The sequence below is a fragment of the Papilio polytes genome, unplaced genomic scaffold, assembly GCF_000836215.1.
Source record: "Papilio polytes unplaced genomic scaffold, Ppol_1.0 DF823923.1, whole genome shotgun sequence".
Lineage (NCBI taxonomy): Eukaryota > Metazoa > Arthropoda > Insecta > Lepidoptera > Papilionidae > Papilio > Papilio polytes.
In genome coordinates, this window is record NW_013525281.1 from 4210160 (window position 1) to 4231657 (window position 21498).

A 21498-nucleotide genomic window follows, 5' to 3' on the forward strand; every position below is an offset into this window, starting at 1 on the left:
CCAAATTTCATCGAAATCCGTTCAGCTATTTAGGCTACAAACTCTAAGAAACATCCATCTATCTAAACTTTCGCATTTATAATATTAGTATGATAATATGAGTGTAGAACGACCAGTGAAAAAAAAAGTTTTTTTTTTCACTGAGTTTTTTTTTCACTGGTCATTAAAACACGATACCAAAGTCTCACCACAATCTGTTTAATAGTTTAGAAACAAATAGAAGATCAAGATAAATATTTTTTTTACAGTGAGAATAAATTAATACATACATATACTTTTTCATTGTAAATGAAATTAGAACTTATATATCTACATCTTTAAATATTTTAGATTATCTTGTAACTCATTTAATTTTGTAAAAATTAATAACATTCCATTGATTTTTAGGTTATGTTGGCAGTATTTATGCTCGCAATTTGCATTATCAATTCCGCCACAGCCGATGACGTATCCCAGAATGAGGCGACCAAACTTGGAGACGAAGGAAAAGAAATACTACCTGGTGGTAGCTCATTCAACATTCTTGAGTTCTTCGAACTAATTAAAACTAAAACTAAACCACTTGGCGGGCTCTTTGTTAAGACAAAAGAATAATTGTATCGAAATCATTTACTGACTTGTCTCTTTCGATGTTGTGTAAAGAAATAATGTTTTGTAATTAAACTAAATTAAGTTAATTAAAAAACAACTATTTTTATTTACAATCCCTAAAATTATGTATTTATAATATCTATTACATCTACTTTTCTTGTTCGAAGAGGTACAATGTATGTCAAATATGTGCATATCAAACAAATTTGATCATATGAAATCGTTGGAAAAAAATTATTTAACCTTTTTATGCAGATATCGATTAGAAATAAATCAAATTTTTAAACATCTGTTTATTGCAGTTATAAAAACTACTTATTTTTTTCGATATCATGCATAACATCGTACCAGTTACGAGTTCACAATAATTGATAATGAGTATACTTAGTACTAATATAAAACATTACCAAATAAGTTAAAAAAAATCGTTATTTTAAAAACAAAATTTTCTGATAAAAAAAACAAGTTTTCTACTTAAGAAAACAAGAGTATTTTGACATTAATTTATTCCAAAATACTTCAAATGTTATCAATACAAATACTATAGTTCAACTACAATAAGAAATAGTATGAATTATCAGTCCTTGACAAATTATCTGTTTAATTAATATGCTAATTTTTAGAATATCATATAACTAGTTATCTATCATTCAAAGGCATTCCTATAAATATATAAGACCAGTAATGTTGTAACATAGACAAGTACATCGTACGTTTCAAAACTGAAATAATATAAATCCTTGTTAAAATAAAAAATAATGGTAAGTTTATTTAAATACGCTTTAGCTGTATTAACTCATTTTTTTAACATTAGAATTTTAGGTTATGCTAGAGGGGGAAACTACAACTATTATGGTCTAATTTAAAGGAGTTTTTACATCTTTTATACATTTTTCTATTCTATAAAGTTGATGTTCTCCTACATTTAGGTAACGCATCTGCAATTGCGGATGCCTTGGGCAGCGGTCGCTTCGCCATTTTGGCGGATTCTAGTGGCCGCTTGCTCGTTTGCCACCTTATTTTATAAAAAAAAATCTCCTGATCTCATAAATGTTAGTTGCCACTTAATGTGGTGGGAAGTAAATTCTTTATCAATTAAAAGTTATATGTAACTTTCTTCCACAGATGTCAACTACTGGAATCATATTTGTGATATGTTGTATTGTACTCTTGTTTGCTACAAATGGATCAGCGGTGAGACGTAGCGAGGGTAGCGGTGCTGGGCTTAGTAATGTTAATGCAGCTGAAGGCAGTGGTTTATCCAGTCTAGTTGCCAATGCAGTGGAAGGTAGTGGCCTGTCCAGTTTGGGTCCATTTGATTTTGAAGGTAGCGGTCTATCCAGTCTCGGCATCTTTGAAAGCAGCGATGCGTTCAGGTTGAGTGGTTTTGAAAATCAAACTACAGCCGTTACTAAACCAAACATATTAAAACTAGATTTTAATTCGCTATTAGAACGATTACTTGGTATACTATCTAGTAATTAAATGATTTTATGACTTTGTATTTGAAATAAACAATATTACTTTAAGATACTTTCTTTTTATTTCAAACTAAATGGTATATTTATCCACCGATCCATTAAAGTAGTTTGTAATGAATCCTTTTTTCTATCTGTTGTCTTCTTAAAAAAAATCTTTCTACTCGTCTTAACTTATAACTTAACTCTATCTTACTTATATTATAAATGGGAAAGTTTTGATTTTTTTTATAACATAAGGTGGCAAACGAGCAAGCGGCCGCCTGTATCCACCGAATTGGAAAGCGACCGCTGCCTATAAACATCCGCAATTGCAGATGCGTTGCTTACCCTTAATTCACGGAGGACTCCTCCTAAAAAAATCTAAACTTTCCCAACTGGGAAAGGGGGAAACTGGGTCTCCACCCACAAAAAGACTTTTCCCCTTCCTATGCGTCTCCTCCACCGTCAAATCCACTTTTCCTTCCCATCCTTTCCTCTTAAGAAGAGGGTGGAAAGGGAAAGGGACTAAAATTAGGCGTCCGGCACCACACTCAGCAGACGAAACGCGGAATTGCTTCCACTTCACGCCTGTGGTGTGGTCGTGGTATTACACCGGGCGAGCCGGCCCATTCGTGCGAAGATGTTAAAACGGGCTCTACCACTGTTGAATTGTTAGATGGATGGATGTTTGTATGTTGTATAAACAGATGTATGGATCTCTTTGAAATTTGACATAGATGTAGAGGGTAGTCTGGAAGAACACATGGACTACTTACTTTTGTTTTTTTTTAATTCCACGTGGATGGCGTCGCGGGCAAAGTCTTCTTTAGTTATATAGTAAGTAATCGATTTAATGCAAGATATCGTGTGGACTTATTGTCTTGAATACTGACGATTACAATACAACGGCTGCCTAACAATTAGAACTCTATAGATTTAAAAAAAACTTAGATTGAAAAATAAAGTAGTCTTCATCTTTTATTGAAATAGTTAATTTTACATAAGTAAAGCGTTTGGCTTAAAGAGTTGGGTTATGTTAACTACTACTGGGTGTTAACCCAGCTATAAAATTGTCATAGTTCGATGAACGTTAAATTAACTGCTACCATATCCTTAAACAAAAGTCTTCACCTACTTAACCTACGCTGCTAAATTTATTACGCTGTTAGAATAGACATAAAACCTAAATTAGTGATTAAGGAAATTGTTTAATTTGAACTATAAAAGCTTATCACATTGCAGTAAACACAAACTTTTGTATAAATACATGAAATAGCCGTGATCCTACATCATTACTGAAATATCTTAACTAGAAAACACATCAAGGAACAACAAGATGGCATCTACAATGGTAAGATATCTTGTAATCAAATATTATTCAACTATCAGAAAATTGACAAAAAAAAAACTGGATTTTCAAAATCGTTCCAACAAGGCCGTAGATGCGGTAACACACACAAACTTCACTTCTTTTCACTTCTTTTGGGAAGTTGGTTAAAAACTGTATATTCTACCCATTTTGCGTTCTAATGCATTGTTGCATGGTTTATGGAATCTTGACAAAGGAACGATTCAATAATTCTCAATCTCCATTTCCTTCACTAATATAGTAATTGTTAATTTTCAGGTTAAATTTGCAGTACTCCTATTCGCTGTATGTGTAATCGGCTCATTGAATGCCGCTGCGACAGGCACGAGGAATATTCGAGAAGTTGAAGAGGTTAAGGACTCAGAGGCCGATGCGATAAAGCCAAGAGGTGCCGGCGCCGGCCCAATCGATATCGCCGAGCTCTTCAAGGATTTTAAATCTAAAGCAGATTTCGCGAAGATAATCCGCGAAGTTATATTGGTATTTAAAGGTGGCGATAGCCCATTGAAACTGTAATTTCCACAACATTCTAAAAGAACTGAAATGTATAAACTAAAATACAATAAAGATAATTCATAGCATTTATTCTTTTCCATTCTTAATCTTTAACCAACTGGAATAGTTAAAAAGTTTTCGCTTTTTTATTCCTACTGGTCTCGATAGATCCGAAAAGTAATAAGAAAAGGCAAAATATAACATTAATTTTAATTTGAATACCAATCAATATTTGAATCCGTATTCACAAAGATAATGTTTCAAGGTGCGTGCATCGACTTCACGCGGTGTAAAGTAACATAACACATGAAAAGCCCTAGAAAATGATAACTTAAACTAATCTAATACATAATCGTCTATTGAATACTCAACAGCAGTGATTTTCATAAAAAATGTTCTTTCATCACACAATGCAATGTAATAATGGAAACATAAATTCACATGGGATATGAATCTATGGATTCGAACTAAGGACCTGTACATTTCCAAGTCCAGAACTTTTACTAGTTCTTAATTTAAAACACCTCGTTGAAAAATCGAATGACACCCTAAATGTTCGAGTAGTTAGGGCTACATACTGTCACCGTAGACTTGGATAATAGACGTGCTCGCTTACATTAGCTTCTTGATTTTTTACATTTAATAAAAAAAATGGTTACCAAAACTTGTATTTGACTTACGATACTTTGTAAAGTTCGAGAGATAAGTAGTAGAGAAAGTGACAATCAATAGTTGCTTTATTAACATAGGTTTCGCCCGTAAAACAAAAGAAAGTAGATTATGTGTTCTTTTAGACATTCTCTACATTTACGGTTACGACTCTTACAAAAAGGGCTATGTTACTTACAATATATTATACTTAAGGATAAAAGAATTTTCTTTCTTTCTTATTAGTTAATTGACTGACTTCCCAAAAGAAGGAGGTACTCAAGTCGTCTGTATGTTTTTTGTATCTGAAGATTGTGGTCAGGGTTACTTCGGCTGAGGATGCATCTTTTATGTTTTTCATACTTAAAATAAAAAAAAGATGATAAACCAAACTCCATGTTATCCCACACAACAAAATATAACAAACGGTAAAAAAAAAAATGCTTTGAATATGTGTCTTATTTATTAACTAGCTGTTCCCGTGGGGCTTCATCTGCATGACATTATAAAATCTTTATTTTATTGTTTACATTTGTGAAATGTCAAAATTCAAATGCATAAATGACAGCCTTGGTTCCTTGATGTTGGCAGCAACTTATGGTCTCTTTTCCACATTAGAATTCTTATCCAAAATATTTACCCCTTAAGTTTAATGGCGTAAAAACATATAGTCTAAAGCGTGACGTAAGTGTAGGGCTTTTTATTAAAAAAAGGATTATTCAAAAATATGCTGTAATTGCTGAGATCTTAGACAACAAAGAAGTGTGTGTTTACGCTTTATTAAAATAGTATAAATATAAATAGATTGATAAATTTAACTGTTTACATGGAACTATTTTATTTCTTTAATTTTAAGTTACCAGGAGGAGGAAAATGTTAAGAATATGTTAAAAATGAAAATATTCGAAGTTTCAATTAGTTCATACTTTATTCTTTAAGTGGTAGTCAATATTTTACGTTATCAAATCAAGGATCAAAAATATCTTTCAATACATTATAAAACATTTGGAATGGATCATAGTCCTTGAAGTCTTCGACTTTTTCACTCCCTTCATTGTTTGTAACGTTTTCTTGAGGTGCTGTGTTGGAGCCGTCTTTTTCTAATATTGCCTCTTCGCCTTCACGTTTTGTTCTATTATGTGCACAGTTTATACAGCTGATGAAGTAAACGATCAGGAACATGTTGATTAACAGTACCTGGAAATTAAGAATAAACTAAAATTTATTCTCCAAGATACTATAATATAATATTATAAATTCGAAGTTTAGATGGGTGGATGGATGGATGTTTGTTAGAGTTTTTAGCCTAACTGCCGAAGGGATTTCGATGAAATTTGGTATAGATGTAGAGGATAGTCTGGAAGAACACATAGGCTACTCACTTTTTTTTTAAATTTCACGCAGACGGAGTCGCTGGCGAAAGCTATTAATATTATAAATGCAAATGTTTAGATGCATGGATGGATGTTTATTAGAGTTTGTAGCCAAAACAGCTGAACGGACCATCAGGAAATTCGGCACAGATGTAGAGCATAGTCTAGAAGAACACATAGGCTACTTTTTATCCCGGAAATAGTTACGGTTCCCTTGGGATTCACAATATTATAAAAGCGAAAGTTTAGATGGATGGACGGATCGTTAGATGTTAGAGTTTGTAGCATAAACGGGTAAACAATCTCGATCATATTAGCATAGATGTAGAGGTAAGCCTGGAAGAACACATAGGCTACCTGGTCATGTTTATTTATTTCACGCGTACGAAGTCGCGGGCGATAGCTAGTAAAGACATAAATAAGTGTTATTTTAAATAGTTTTAGGGTATTATAGAACTAATGTATAACGAATGTAAAGTGAGATTAAAAATATTTTTGTGAGTAGAGGTTAGAATTCTATTTAGGAACATAAAATAAAATATGACTATTCATTAACAGAGGTAATTAATAATAAAGGTATATTTTGAAAAACATATTTTAAAATTCTATACAAAAACGTATCGAAACTATTATAAATATTTGAAATTTTGAACAGTATTTACCTTCGCCATTATTGTGATTATCTTTTCGATTGACGCAAAGACATTCTGACTTAATTTTATATGGTTTGTGTAGCCCATTATCCACATACACGATCTTTATTGTCCGGATATGGAAAAACGTAACTTTTATTACTACACAAAAGTTAAAATGTTATCTTTTTACTACTCATTAGCACTTTACGTGTTTAAAGGATATTTCATATTAATAAGGGTCGAATACCCTAATTTACCATGTATTTATATATTTCCTAAATTACTCAATTATGTTCTAAATAACCAAATTATTAATACAATTATAAATTGAATAAGGATACATTTATATTCAATTAATTCTGGGTTTCTAAAGTCTCCATTTATTTTCTCATTACCTAGTGATTAATTAGAGTTACGTTGACATATGTTTCAAAGGAGTAAAATTCAAGTTACGTAATTCAGAAACGCATTTAATGAAGTTATCGAACCATAAATATTAACGAATGGTTAAACGAAGCTGGGAAACCGACCATAGAGGAAACATTACATATGAATCCGCCGAAACGACAGCTGTCTATAGACATCCGCAATTGCAGATGCGTTGTCTACCCTTAATTGACAGAAGAGACGCAAATAAACAGGATACTTCCCCATCGTGTGCATCTCCTCCGCTGTCAAATCCACTTTTCCTTCCCATCCTTTCCTCTTAAGAAAAGGGTACAAAGGAAACACCTTCACCACACTCATCAGTCTGTACGCGGAATTGCTCCTACTTCACGCATTCGTGTTAAGATGTTACAGGGGGGTCTACCATTGTTAAATTATTTACTTGACATAATTGAGGAAATTATCGAAACAATAGTAATTTGCTTTCGAATTAATTTGTTAAACATATTAACGTGTAAGTAGTATAAAAGGAGCCTAACCAGTTCTTACAACGCAATTTGAATTCCTTATCGGCTACCATGAAGTTCAAGGTAGGCTTTTGAGATCTATATTTTCCACATAACAATTTGGAAAACTGTTAACGTTAGATCTACTGTCAAAATCAGAGTCGGCAATCTGTTTACTAAGCTAGATTGTTAGACTTATGAAAAACATAAACGAGTTTTGTCTTGAACTCCCATACATACATCTGTAGGGGTAGGTACGGGGTAAATACTAAGGGTGATTAGATAGTAGTCAACCACGCTGACTTAGTCCGTGTTCGTTGACCTAAAACACAAATTTGATTTTTCTTAGCGATAATTGGAGATTGTATCACGTTTAGTATCATATAAAGCATAAAAAGGAGCCAATATTGCTACTAATAATGTTATAAATTTTCAGATAGTATATTGTGTAATATTATTCATATTGAACTGTTTGTTGACCAAAGCAACCCATGATGTTAATTCAAAAGATTCAACATATCGGACAACAAAAGAACCAGAAACATTTTCGGATACACGACAGGCGGCAGAAACAAAGAACGCAAAATCTAATGGTAATTGTCTCTAATTTTTTTTTGTTACATATTTATATACTAAAAGAAGGTTCATCAGTTTGTTGAATAAAATGTTGGATTAAGCATTAAACATTTTATCATGATGTTAATTTGGAACTCTTTAGTAATGACTGTGGATTTACACCGGTAGAGGTAGGCCTAGAAAGAGATGCATGGGTTTTATGAAAGGTGACATTATCAAGAAGGGAGTAACAAAGGAGATGAAAAAGGATAGATTACCAAATCTTGTTGCGCCGACCCTACTGGAGAATAGGGATGGGAAGTTGATGACAATGATTTTGCACATAATAATGTAAGTGCCTATTAATTGTAGGATTATATTTCCTTCACAGGTCACAAACACCATTGTAAACACTAATAAGATAAACAGTCTTTTATGCTTTGGAAAATAGTTATTAGAAGAAAGGGACATTTTATTCGTACAATTAGATTTTTTAAATAAATCTTAGTAATATCCCATTTTTTTAATTTTCACGTCATAAATATACATTTGATTCCACCACTAAAAATTTAATAATTCAAGAACTAAAAAACTGTAAGAAAGTTCTTGAATAAAGATGTAACAAGTGATAAAGACTGGAAAAGGATATCACAAAGGTAATTTATTGTTATCAGTAAGTGACAAAATTAAACAAGCTTAAATAAGTCGATGTAAATAAATCTTGTTTTAAAAAGATAACTTACACATTACCGCTTAATTTAAATGTTTTTAAATGCACTTAACATCCGAAACTTAACATTATTGAACCCTGCTTCTACTTTCTGCCTTTCAGCGCGCTTCTCTTTTGTGCTCTGTACACTAAAATTTACAACAACGCCTGCGTGTAAAGTAATACAGATAATCTTAACGCAAAATTGTCTATTAAATTTTTCAAGTCTCTTTAATTTATTTTTTGAATGTAATGATGGGTTTTCCGTACATTAAACCACAGTCTTGCATCTAGCATACATTTGAGTCTACCGCTTAAAATCAATAAAAGTAAACTATAACAAACATCCATCTATCCATCTAAACATTCACATTTATAATCTGATATTACTATTATACGAGTAAATGCGAAAATTTGGATGGATGAATGTTTGTTAGATTTGCTAGCCTAAACGGCTGAACATTTCTCGTTGAAATTTGGCACAGACGTCTAGGATAGTCTGAAAGAACACATAGGCTACTTTAATTTTTTTTTTAATTTAACGCTAACGGAGTGCGGTCGAAAGCCAGTTATATAAAAGGGTTTCGATTACGATTTGATAAAATAAGAACACAAAAATGCAATTTCCAAAAGGTAGTTTATTTAATTTTGTGTATTACAGTATTCAAAATCCAAATATGTATAAGAATCGGTAATCCGTGAAACGAAACGTTGCTTGTGTTTGTCAAAAAGTTAGCAGACGGAGTTCAGGGTTTTATTAGGCTTTTTTCGGAGGGTCACCATTGTCGGAGCACGTATCACATGCCGCATCATTTTGACTATTTAATATGATGCCAACAACTTCCTGCCCTACGTTGAAAGCGCTTGAATCGTCAGCGGCATTCACATCGTTGGTGACCGAACTGTTAAACGTACTGGTTACCTGTCTTCTATTTCTTACAATGCCCATTTCAACGAATTGGAACATCAATACGACTAGTAATAGACACATGGCCATTTTCTGTAATAAAAAATGTAATTTAACTAGGTTTATACGTAACGAATACTAATATTATACACATACTAATAATATAAATGCGAAAGTTTAAATAGACAGATGTATTGATGTTTGTTATATACAAACTATAACCTAAACAGCTGGAAAGATCTAGATGACATTTGGCATAGATGTGGAGGTTAGTCTGGAAGAACATATAGGCTACTTACTTTAATTTTCTTTTAATTCCACGTGGACGGAGTCACGGTTGAATGCTAGTAAATACATAATTCAACACCTACATATATGGAATAAGTACATAATTAAATCAAAACTTAAATTTATATTCCTTTTCCCGAAGAATACGATTAAACAGTGCTTTTGGTTCGATTCGTAGAAAATCGTCTCATAAGTATTATTGTCTGTATTTTATATTTAATTTACTAAAATACAATACTAACTCACCTTTGATTCCATTGTGAATGTTTTACTCAAGTAACTTTCAAAGTCTGTTGATATTCCTCTGTTGGAAATACTTATTTATATATCACGATGTCCCTGTAATGAGGCTGATTGATTGTAAAAATACTTACTTTAATTGTATAAATTAAAATCTTGATATTATGTACGTTAATTAGCTTAAGTACGTGTGCTAATTATGAATATCACAAATGTAAAGTCCATACCATCTTATTAATATTATAAATGTGAAAACTCTAACAAACATCCATCCAATGTTTGTTATAGTTTGTAGCCTAAACTGCTGTATGGATCTCTGTAAAATTTGGCATAGATGTAGAGTGTCTGGAAGAACACATAGGCTACTTAATTTCGTTTGTTTTAATCCCACGCGGATGAAGTGGGCAAAAGCTAGTATGATATAAACTTATGTATTTAAATAGGAAAGGTGTGAATCTCTATATGGTTTCTGATACAAAGAAATAGACCAGCCATATGTACCTAATCCTGCGTAAAATAATCAAAAAGGAAAGACCAAAAGTAAAACAAACGATAATCCGAATTTTTGGTAATTAAATAAAATAAAACAACAAAACATTTATTATATCGTACCAATTAATTTATTGCAGATAATAAATTAATTTGTTTTTGTATTCCATGTTAGTAATCGCACCAACAATCGGTATAAATAATGGCAGTACAGGGCATGTTGCAACTATAAGTTTAACAGTTTTAAGTAATCCTCACGGCTTTTATCATGGGTGTAAAAGTAAGTTTACAAACGATTTCTAAAACATATCTAATAATCTTACTTCTTACTAATATTATAAATGTGAAAGTTTAGAAGAATGGAAGGATGTTTGTTAGAGTTTGTAGCCTAAACGGCTGAACGGATTTTGATGAAATTTGGCATAGATGTAGATGATAGTCTGGAAGAACATATAGGCTGTTCGCTTTTCTTTTTTCAATTCCACGCGGACGGAATCGCGGGCGAAAGCTAGTTTATAATATACCTAAGCATTGCGACATTATGAATGAATTCAAAAATTAAATAAATACGATAACGAGCAAATGCCGGTGCTAAGTATTCTTAATAATTGAGATATTGTTCCTAATTCAAAACAAAATATTGTTTACATTTTTTTTGTGTGTTTTCAGGTAACGGCCATATGTCTGGTTCTAATCATTTGCGTATCCCAGGAGGTAGAATTAAAAAGTGTGAGGGTCCCGAGACAAGTCACATCTGATTTTCAAAACGAAGTTATAAACAGAGTGAACGCTGTTAATGATTCCCTGGCGATTAACTTGGGGTCTATCGTTGATACTTCAATATTTAACCAACAATCATCATGTCCTGATTGTGCCTCACAACAAGGTCACTAACATTTGACAGGCAACTTGGAAATAAAGATCATCGACAAGGAAAATTGTTGATTATGCGAGTATGATGTTGACACATTTTTTAATATATTTTTAATAGCATTGCATGTAAACGTTTTATTTTATCCATCATCCAATCAAATGTTTATTAAAGTTTGGGATTTGTTTTCAACTGTTTCGGAACACTTAGTAGTTTTTTATAGGCGATGGCATGCAGTTACGTTTTTAGCAGGTATTTTTTTAAAAAATATACACAACATTATAATGGAGCATACAGTCACAAGCCACTAGGTGAAATTATCATTAAATTAAATCTCTCGACAAAGACATCATGAGGCCAACAAATATTCAGATTAAATTAAATGCCGCCAAATTAGAGGGTTTTTGTTTTATTTGCTTGTAAGAAATTGATCTACCGCTGGACATCCTACATGATGTATTAATGGATATCAATAGAAAAAGCATTAATGTTATACATTTATATTAACAGAACTGAAATGACAAAATTTCTGTATGAAATTAAAAAGAAAAAGGTTTTTTTTGTATGGAATTTAGGCTCAGCGACGACTAATAATGATATGGTGAAAATGTGAACAGAAAAGATTTTTTTACAAGGTACATTCGGGGCATTTTACTGTATTCATTTTAAAAAAAACTATAGTCGTTAGAACGTTTCTCCCACCTTGAGACAATGACCAATAGGATGCAGCTTTTATGTATGGGTACACGGCTAATTCTTTTTTTATTATCATACCGTTGGTTGCGTAACTCGCCGCTACCTAAGTGATAATAACACACATAAAAAAAAACATACAGACGAATTGAGTACCTCCGTCTTTTGGGAAGTCGGTCAAAAAGTGACAGAGTTTATTTTAATGCACGGAACAGGGATTTCTCTTTGTAAGTGTAACACTGGATATTTCCGCCACTGTACATGGTAATTCTTTGGTTAACAGCAGTGCCCTACAAAATGTATGTCAATAGTTTGACTGTAAGATCTTTTTTAAAATTACTTAAGAACATAACAAACATTTAAAAAGTGGTAGTTAAATTTAGACTTAAAACAATTCTTAAAGGCTGGAAATTGATAGGAATTTTGAGAACACCCCCTTCAGAACACCTGTAGGGACAGAAAAGTCCCTACAGGTTCCCTTCCTGATTGTGGCGTAGCAAGGGGTCAAAGGGGACATCTAGTCCTGGGCGCAGCTCTTACGGGGCGCCAATTGCTCCGCGAAAAAAAATTATAATCAGATTCTGGAATATACATTAAATTATGTGCCAATTAATACGAAAATATTAAATGATTCTTCTGAAATAAAACGGAACACTACGAATCTAAACCACCGGATCTTATCGTATTCTTGTCGATTCAAGGGCGGATTGGCAGCAGACTCAAGTTGGAGCCTGGGCGGAAGATTTTAGGGGGCAGCAAAAATATGTTACAAGTATAAGAAATAAGAAAATACCTACGCCCGCATTGGCTGCTTGCGCAAGCACTGTTTTACTGTCATTAAAACACGGCATTGGTGGCTAATACTCTGTATAAATGTAACATAAATTTAAATAATAAGTATAAATGTAACAAATATTATTGTAGATAAATTTAATAAGTAACATCGACAAGGAACATCGCCATTCCTATTGAATTTTCGTTTTCATGAAAACTTAGAAAATCTTTATCGGACATAAGCTATCGTTCTATGTTAAAAAAACAATCGATTTCGATGAGCTATTAGGAGTATAATCTAATGTTTTTACTAATTTACTGAACATAAATTATAAATTTGCGTACTTTTGAATTGTGATCATGACAATTAGGATCTCGCAATCGAGCTTTGCACAACTCTAGACTAAAGCAGCAAATTACGAGCAACAATCTGTCCAACATAAACCTAAAGTGGTTATTAAATTTGACATTGAAAGAGTTGTTCACGGATTAAATGATAAAGTCTTTTGAACCATACATTTTAATGGTTAACAAAAAAAATGCCTAAAGATTGTACAGAATTTATAATTAAAAAAATTATCAATGACATGAAAAGGACGAACGTTTTAAAAATGGGATAACGATATCAATTTCCAACTTAATTGGTATCCATAATGCAGTATGTGTTAATTACGTAAAAATACATAAATAGTTAAAATAAGAACTTATTGTAGTATTTTATTTTTTCAATTGATTTCGATTGAAACTATCAAATGCTGGGATTGATTTAAAAAAAGATTAAATAAATGACCAATCGAGATTGAGAGATGTAGAATTGATTTATTTCGCACAGTGGAACCTAATGCAAGAGCTAAGGGTCTCAAGAAATGTTTATTCTTATGAAATAATAAGGCATTCAATTGAAAGTCGTAACAATTTTTTTTTGTTAAGTTTTGTAATTTCTGAATACATTGTCGTTATCATCGTTAATTTAATCGCACTAATTAAATGCTCGGGTATTTTTCAATGTACTAATTAATTGTTGCCGCAGTATAATAAATACAAAGAAAGCTGCAATTTAATCATATTTTCAGTTTTATTCTTTACGAGTAAATACCTACAAGAACATTAACAATGGGAGTAAAAGTAATTTATTTTATTATTTCGATTTCACCCATTTTTCCTTATTGGAAACCTATGTCTGTAACAAATAATCCCAAAATGAAGGTTGCCTATTATGAAAAATAACGTTTAACATTTCTCGTATTATAATGCTCTTAATATATTTGTTTACTAGCTGTTACTCGCGACTGCGTCTTCGTGAATTTTAAAAATAATAAGAAATGTTGCCTTCCCACTCATGATTAACTTTTTATTAGTGAAAGAATGTCAAATCGGCTCAGTAGCTTTTGAGATATTTCAGTACATACAAAAATACAAATCTTTCCTCTTTATAATATTATTATAGATTATGCTTTGTTTAAGAAGTATTGCTTCATTTTTGGTATTTTTTAGATTGCAGCCATATGTCTGGTTCTGGTGATTTTCATATTCCAAGAGGCGGAATTAAAAAGTATGAGGGTCCCGAGACAAGTCACATCTGATTTTCAAAACACAGTTGATAACACAGTGAACGCAACCGATGATTCCGAAGCTGTTAACCTGGGGTCGGTCGTTACTGGTATAATAGTGAGCGAGACTTTATGTTCCGATTGTCAAGGAAAAGATTAGAAACATCTAGCGAAACAGCGACTTGGAAATAACAAACAACACTCGATCTGTCATCAAAAATTGTTAGTTTTATAATATTGACATATAATAAATTTTGAATAGCATTGAATGTAAATGTTTTATTGCGTCCATCATCCATTCCATTGATACTCTATGTGGCCGGACTGGCTTCCAATTCCTTACAGTGGTAGTGCCCGCTTTAACATATTAGCACGAATGGGCCGGCACGCCCGGTGTAATACCACGACCACACAGAAGACAGACGTGAAATGGAAGCATTTCCGTGTTTCGTCTGATGAGTGTGGTGCCGGAGGCCTAATTTAAGTCATATTCTCTTTAACAACCTTTTCTTATAAGGAGAGGATGGGAAGGGGAAGTGGATTTGCCGGTGGAGGAGATTCATAGGAAGGGGAAATGTCCTCTTTATGTGCGTCTTCTCCTCCGTCGGATAAGGGTAGACAACGCATCTGCAATAGCAGATGTCTATGGGCAACGGTCGCTTCGCCATTTTGGCGGATTCAGGTGGCCACTTGCCCGTTTGCCAACTTATGTTATAAAAAAAAACATTCCTTCCACATTTTTACCATAACAATTGACAATTGAAAGTATAGTAACAATTAAGCAATGAATCTACATTGACTGACACCGACATCAAAGTAATAATAATTGTACAATATAGACATAACAGTTACAAAGGAATTATTTCGTTACTTTTTAGTGTACTGTTTTTTTTGAGAATATTTTGTTTTTAGTGTATTTTGTTTTGTTTTTAGTGTACTTTGTTTTAATCTGACTACTTACTAAAACTATAATTGCGAAATGGATGTTTGTAGCCTGCTGAACCCATCTCGATGAAATTCAGCATAGCCTGGAAGAACACATAAGCTACATACTTTTCTATTTATTTCCACGTCGACGGAGACGCAGGCGAAAGCTAGTCCCTCATAACGAGTGATTATTTTTTTTACACAGTTTGGTTGTCATTTACAATCAAGTATAGATATTAAAAAAAATAGTAAAGACAATTATGAGTCATTTTCTATTGTAAAGTTGAACTTTTTAATTTTAAGTCCTCAGTAAATTTCCTTTAAGAACTATTATATAGTCAGATGTTCGATAAAACAAGATAAATCGAGACTTCATCCGCGCAGACAAAACAAACTAGGAAAATCAAATAACAGCGTATTCCTCGAGAACCTGGCATTTTTCGGCAATTAACCGTATCCCATGTGTTACTCTAGACTTTGACTTATATCTGGGTCCAATTTCAATATGATATATTGAACCGTTGCAGAATTATCAAGTCAACATTATGCCGTAATTCACATAAAAAACATACAGACGAATTTAGTACCTTCTTCTTTTGGGATGTCGGTCAATAAAAGACAAATTTAATGTACATATTTCCGGGATCAAAAGTAGCCTATAGGTTCTTCCAGATTGTCCTCTATATCTGAGCAAAATTCGAAACACGTTAAGCAGTTGATGCTACAAACTCTAACAAACATCAATCTAAACTTTCGCATTTATAATATTAGTAAGATTTTGACTTCAGTTTAGAAGGGACATGTCGATATATTTTTATTTTCTGTACAACGCAATACAGTGGACTTAAGTAAATTCTTTGAAATCCTATATTAAAATTGCGCAAAGATTATTTTTTTTTAAATAGGATCGATGTCAAAGACTTATGTTGGTTAGCATGTTACAACAACCATAAGGCGTTAACCCCCAATTATTTTTTTATCTTATGAGTATAATTATCTGCCCCAATTCAATCATAATGATGAATATTACCAAGCAGCCTCATTAACATTTTTAATATAAATATAATCAGAAGGATATTCACTAGTTCAGTATAAAGGAATCGTTAAGACTGTTATAATGGAAGCTAAAGTAAGTTGGTAAAATATATTATTTTAAGTAAATGTTAATGTATATTATCTACGAGTATAGATATAATAAAATTAGAATGTCTGTTTGTAATATCAAAAGAAAAAATACAGATTTCGGGAAGACGATGTATTTGCGTTGCCGATAACGATAATCGCATTCAAAAAACTTGTATCTGTCTATCCGCAAGCCGCGTTTGTTTCGAGTAAACTCCGAAACAGCTGGGCTGATTTCGACCGGACTGTCATTGAAGGGTAGCTGATATAGACGGCCATGTTATAGGCGATTTTCTTTCTATTTCCGCAGTCAAAATGGCGTATCGGGTGGTCCAAATTTACGCTAACAAAGTTTGCGGGCGACAGCTCATATTAGTAGTATAAGTTTTGCTTCAATATTCAAGCAATATGTCCCATAATTATGTCGAACTCCAGGAAAGCCTTGATTATCGAACATTTTTTGAAAGGGACATCAGATGTAAATTATCACGTAATAAAATGTAGAGCAAAAATACAAAATAGCTTTGTATTTTGTTATTACTCTTTTTCTTAGTGAAAGGGCTACTAACATATAACAAGGTAATGTCTAATTTCAATGTTATTAATGTACAATGTATTTATTTGCAGAAACTGGCGACATGTATCATGATCCTTTTTATAACGTCAAATATTGAAGCGTCCGTCCGTAGCACGAGACAAATAAATTCAGTAACAACAAGCAGGGTAACTAACAATATTAATGCAGAAAACAATTCTACAGTGTTTAATATAGGACAATTCCTTTCTACTGCTATTAGCTCCTCTCGAGTGTCAACGCATGTACCAAGTGAACAGTCATGATTTGTAACACAGCTTTATACAGAAATATAAAACTGTGTAAAATATTAAACAGTTTATTTGTAATGGGTTTAAACTTCAATAAAATTTATTAAAAACATATTATGTTTTATTTTACCAACCTTATCAACAATGTTATCGTCCATCTTAATTACCAGATTAATCGTATATTAACCACAATTTGTATTTATCTTTTAATTGGTATAACTGTAATTGTAATTGTAAATCTCTTATTTTTCAATAAAATTACTTCTATTTCTATTCCTATTTCTATCTTATTGTTTTGGAAAACACAAGGATAATGGTGTAAAGATGTGTTACAAACAGCAATTATTTTTCATTGCTTTTTGTAACGGCCGACATTTTTTTAATTTTAATTCTAAGACTAATGATATGTATTGAACATTATATATACATAGATTTTTATTAGTTATATATTTGCAACTTAATACAATAAAAACCTTTTTTTAAATCGTTCTGGACGGCCACTTTGAATTTCCTATTATTTTAACAAATAATAACAACAATAGAAGTCACGACGATTATGTAATTTCATAAATTGTGTTTTTTTTTTTAATTCTACATATGCAATACATTACTAATATAGTCAATTATAATAGTACCCAATATAGGTTTTACTAAAATAATTGCTTCAGTAAAAAAATGCGATATTTATCTTTTATATACGGATTAAAAAAAACTCAAAACTGAATTTAAGCTTTCTAAATTTTTATTGCCCTTATAAACGTGATTTTTTTTTTACATAGGTTAAACAAACTTCCATAGCAACATGTAAAACAAAAGGTCAATTTATTAAAAGACTAATTAGTGAAAATTGATATCGTTATCCAATGTTCAAATGTGCTGTTCCTTTTCATATCACTTTCTTTTTTTTAATTTTTAATTGAATCATATCATCTGTATTGTATCAATGGTAATTGTATAAACTTGTTAAAACAGACCAATTAAAGTGATACAAAAACAGTATAAATAATAATACACTGACACAAAGTGATACTTTTATATCGTCTACAAGGAAACAACTATAATGACAATCAAAGTACGTGTTTATGAGATATTTAATAGATTTTAAAAATTTTAGTTAACGTTAACAATAATACTGTTATATTAATTGATTTATTTTTTTCAGCACCTAAGAGCATGCTCACATCTGAAACTAAACTATCGCACAACTGTTTAGTCGCACTTTGATTTCTATAAGCTTATATAGAGGTGCGCATACTACTCGATTTTTAGTTGAGCACTAAACAGTTGAATGGGCTGCGAAACAATCGACAATCGCTGAACAATTGTGTGACAGTTTAGTGAAAGGTGTGCGCGCGCTCTCATAATTCTAATATTTAAATTACTGTCTTTTTATAGAATGCGGCGGTGTGTTTCGTGCTGTACCTTTACATCAGTTCTTGCGAATCAAACTCCTGTTCATCAAATGAAGATGATACTTTTGCACAAGAAGTCTACGATGACTTAATTGGTGATCGCTGCAACGTATGCGTCGGGAGACCGTACCCGAAAAGACGCTCCGAATACAAATACAAGCCACATGAAAACGACTCAGATTATAAAGGAGACTGTAATTCAGAAAAACCAAAAAAAGACCACGAATATGAACCAAAAGATGAAGATGAGCATGAAGAAGAAGACAATTATAAACATGAACCAAAAAATAAAAATGAAGAAGAACATGAAGATGAAGATAGAGAACATGAAGATGAAGATACAGACAAGAACGAACCTAAATATGAAGATGAGAAAGAACCAGAGAAAGAAAATAATTACAAACCAGAAAATAAATATGAATATGAATCAAAACCTAACGATGATAAAGAATTGGAAGATAGAGACGAGCATAAGCGTAAAGATGACGAAGAAGACGAAGATGATGATGATGATGATGAAGATGATGGCGAATATTGCGAAGACTGTGACTCCGAATAATTAAAGGCATTTCATATAGTTCTAATTATTTAGGTGTTAGCCGTTGTTTCGAATTAGTACTGCAACGCATGCAGGGTTCTCAGGGTTCAGGTTCTCTTTATCTAAAATAAATATATTCTTTGATCACCAATCGCAGGTTCGTTTATAAAATTGACTGGTGAAAATTACCGGTGTGACTGAATTGGTGAAATTATTCCAAAGTGAGAGACACTAACAATGTGTTAGAGTAATTATCTCCGGACGACATAAACAACTGACAATTATCTTGGACCATTACTACCACGAGGACAAAACAATAAAGATAAAAATAGAAAATAGTTGGCTTTTCCCATACAACAAATATGAATAATTAACTGCAAGTTCCATAATATTTAATATTTAAAAGGAGGTTTGAAGAAACTGCAACTAGTATATCATTTGTGTTACACCGATCATCAAGATGTATGTATACTTTATTACATTGATTTGCGTGATTTTCAATTCTGGTCTCTGTGCAGTACAAGACGGCAGTTACGTAGAAAATCAACATGACGGAGACAGTGAATATCCGGAAATTAATAATTGGAAACCGATTCTTTTTGATGACAAAGCGAAACCAGTTAAAGAAAAATATTTAAAATCGGATGATAAACTTGTGTTTTTAAGACCTTACCAGCCTCCGCCTTTTATATACGGTCTGAATACTTATCCATATTATGTCTACGGCGGCGGAATCCCTGCACATCTTAACATGCCAATATATTCGTATCCTGATATCAATTACTTTGTTAAGAAAATCGACAAGGATAAACAATAGTTTCGTTTGAAAATAACTATTATTTCATATGAACGGTTTCAATGTTTTTAATGTTTGAATGATTCAATAAATGAAATCATACAATTTTGCTGTTTATTTTTTACTTTATACGAGTATTATATACTGTTTCGATGTTAAGAAACAAGGAATTGCTATGTATTTTAATCGGTGAAAATAGAAACAATCAGCTAGCCAGAGTCTTAAAATTATTAACCATTGTATGGTTAGCATTAAAATAAATCAAATCATTAAACAATCCAGGTTTATAATACGTTTTGCAACAATGTTTTGAAAAACAATTGCTTTACTAAATATAACAGGGGCATATTTTTCGACACATGACATATTATACACGTTACGTTACGTTTTATTGAACAACGAAATACAGTAGGTAAATAAGATTTAAATGCAGTGGGATCCCACTGCTAAAAATGTATACATAACATATCATTATCTCAGTTTTCTCGACTCAAAGAATGGAAAGAAAACATGTTTTCTTAAGAATTTTTCGTTAGTGAAAATCCATGGTTATGTGTCTCAACAAATATTGTTTCTCTCAATTCCAAGATTTGTTATCGACTATGTCATCCTTAGTCATACGCTAACCTCTAACAATAATTTTCTGTTAAATAATACCTCTATGCTAAAAAAAGGTTCTCAAACTTTTGATATACTGATAAAACTGTTAGATCTTATTTTCAGGAATTAAACAAACTAAAATACATTGTTATCATTGAAATTACCCGAAAGTCATGTCTTCCTACAAATAGACCAAAACACTTATTCAGACCACATCGAAATCCTTGTATGATAACAAAATATTCCCATACATTTAATTCTTAAACAAAACCGTGATAACAATACATTTACGTTTTAAAGAGGTGTTAGATATTGACCCAATCCATATTTTTAACTATCTCTACACCAAAGCAAAGCTAAACCAAACGCTAGTTATTAACATTATACTCTGCGATTTATCTCTCAAAATGTTTGAGAATCGTGTTTGATATTAGCGGTTAGCTTAAACATCAAGTATATTTGATGCAAATAAAGGCCACATATTTATAGGTTTGATGTTTACTCAGATATCTTATTCGCCCGGAATCAGCAATGGCGGTAGCTAAGGTAAATTCAATAATTTAAGCTTCATACAACCAATATATGTATGTATGTAACTACACTAATATAAGCTTAGATAAATTCTAAAATATTCTTTTTTTATTTAATTTATGGCTATACGTACAAATTGTCATTGTTTTTTAATTCAATTCCAGAATTTCCATATTTTAATAGTGTTTTTGGCGATACTAGCCGAGG

At 32.1% G+C, this 21498-nt stretch overlaps 3 protein-coding genes across 3 annotated transcripts; all 3 read left to right on the plus strand.

Moving 5' to 3' along the window:
- The first annotated feature begins 3387 nt into the window (after window positions 1-3387).
- On the plus strand, window positions 3388-3936 carry LOC106102318. The gene is made up of 2 exons (XM_013281746.1): window positions 3388-3402; window positions 3679-3936. Exons 1-2 carry the CDS (start codon window positions 3388-3390, stop codon window positions 3934-3936), a joined length of 273 nt encoding a protein of 90 aa, XP_013137200.1.
- Window positions 3937-14070: 10134 nt separating this feature from the next.
- On the plus strand, window positions 14071-14746 carry LOC106102299. Its single transcript, XM_013281720.1, has 2 exons — window positions 14071-14115; window positions 14485-14746. The coding sequence occupies exons 1-2, from the start codon at window positions 14104-14106 to the stop codon at window positions 14698-14700; spliced, it is 228 nt and encodes a 75-aa protein (XP_013137174.1). The 5' UTR covers window positions 14071-14103; the 3' UTR covers window positions 14701-14746.
- Window positions 14747-18474: 3728 nt separating this feature from the next.
- LOC106102111 (glutamic acid-rich protein-like) lies at window positions 18475-19385 on the plus strand. The gene is made up of 2 exons (XM_013281520.1): window positions 18475-18486; window positions 18810-19385. Exons 1-2 carry the CDS (start codon window positions 18475-18477, stop codon window positions 19383-19385), a joined length of 588 nt encoding a protein of 195 aa, XP_013136974.1.
- The last annotated feature ends 2113 nt before the right edge of the window (window positions 19386-21498 follow it).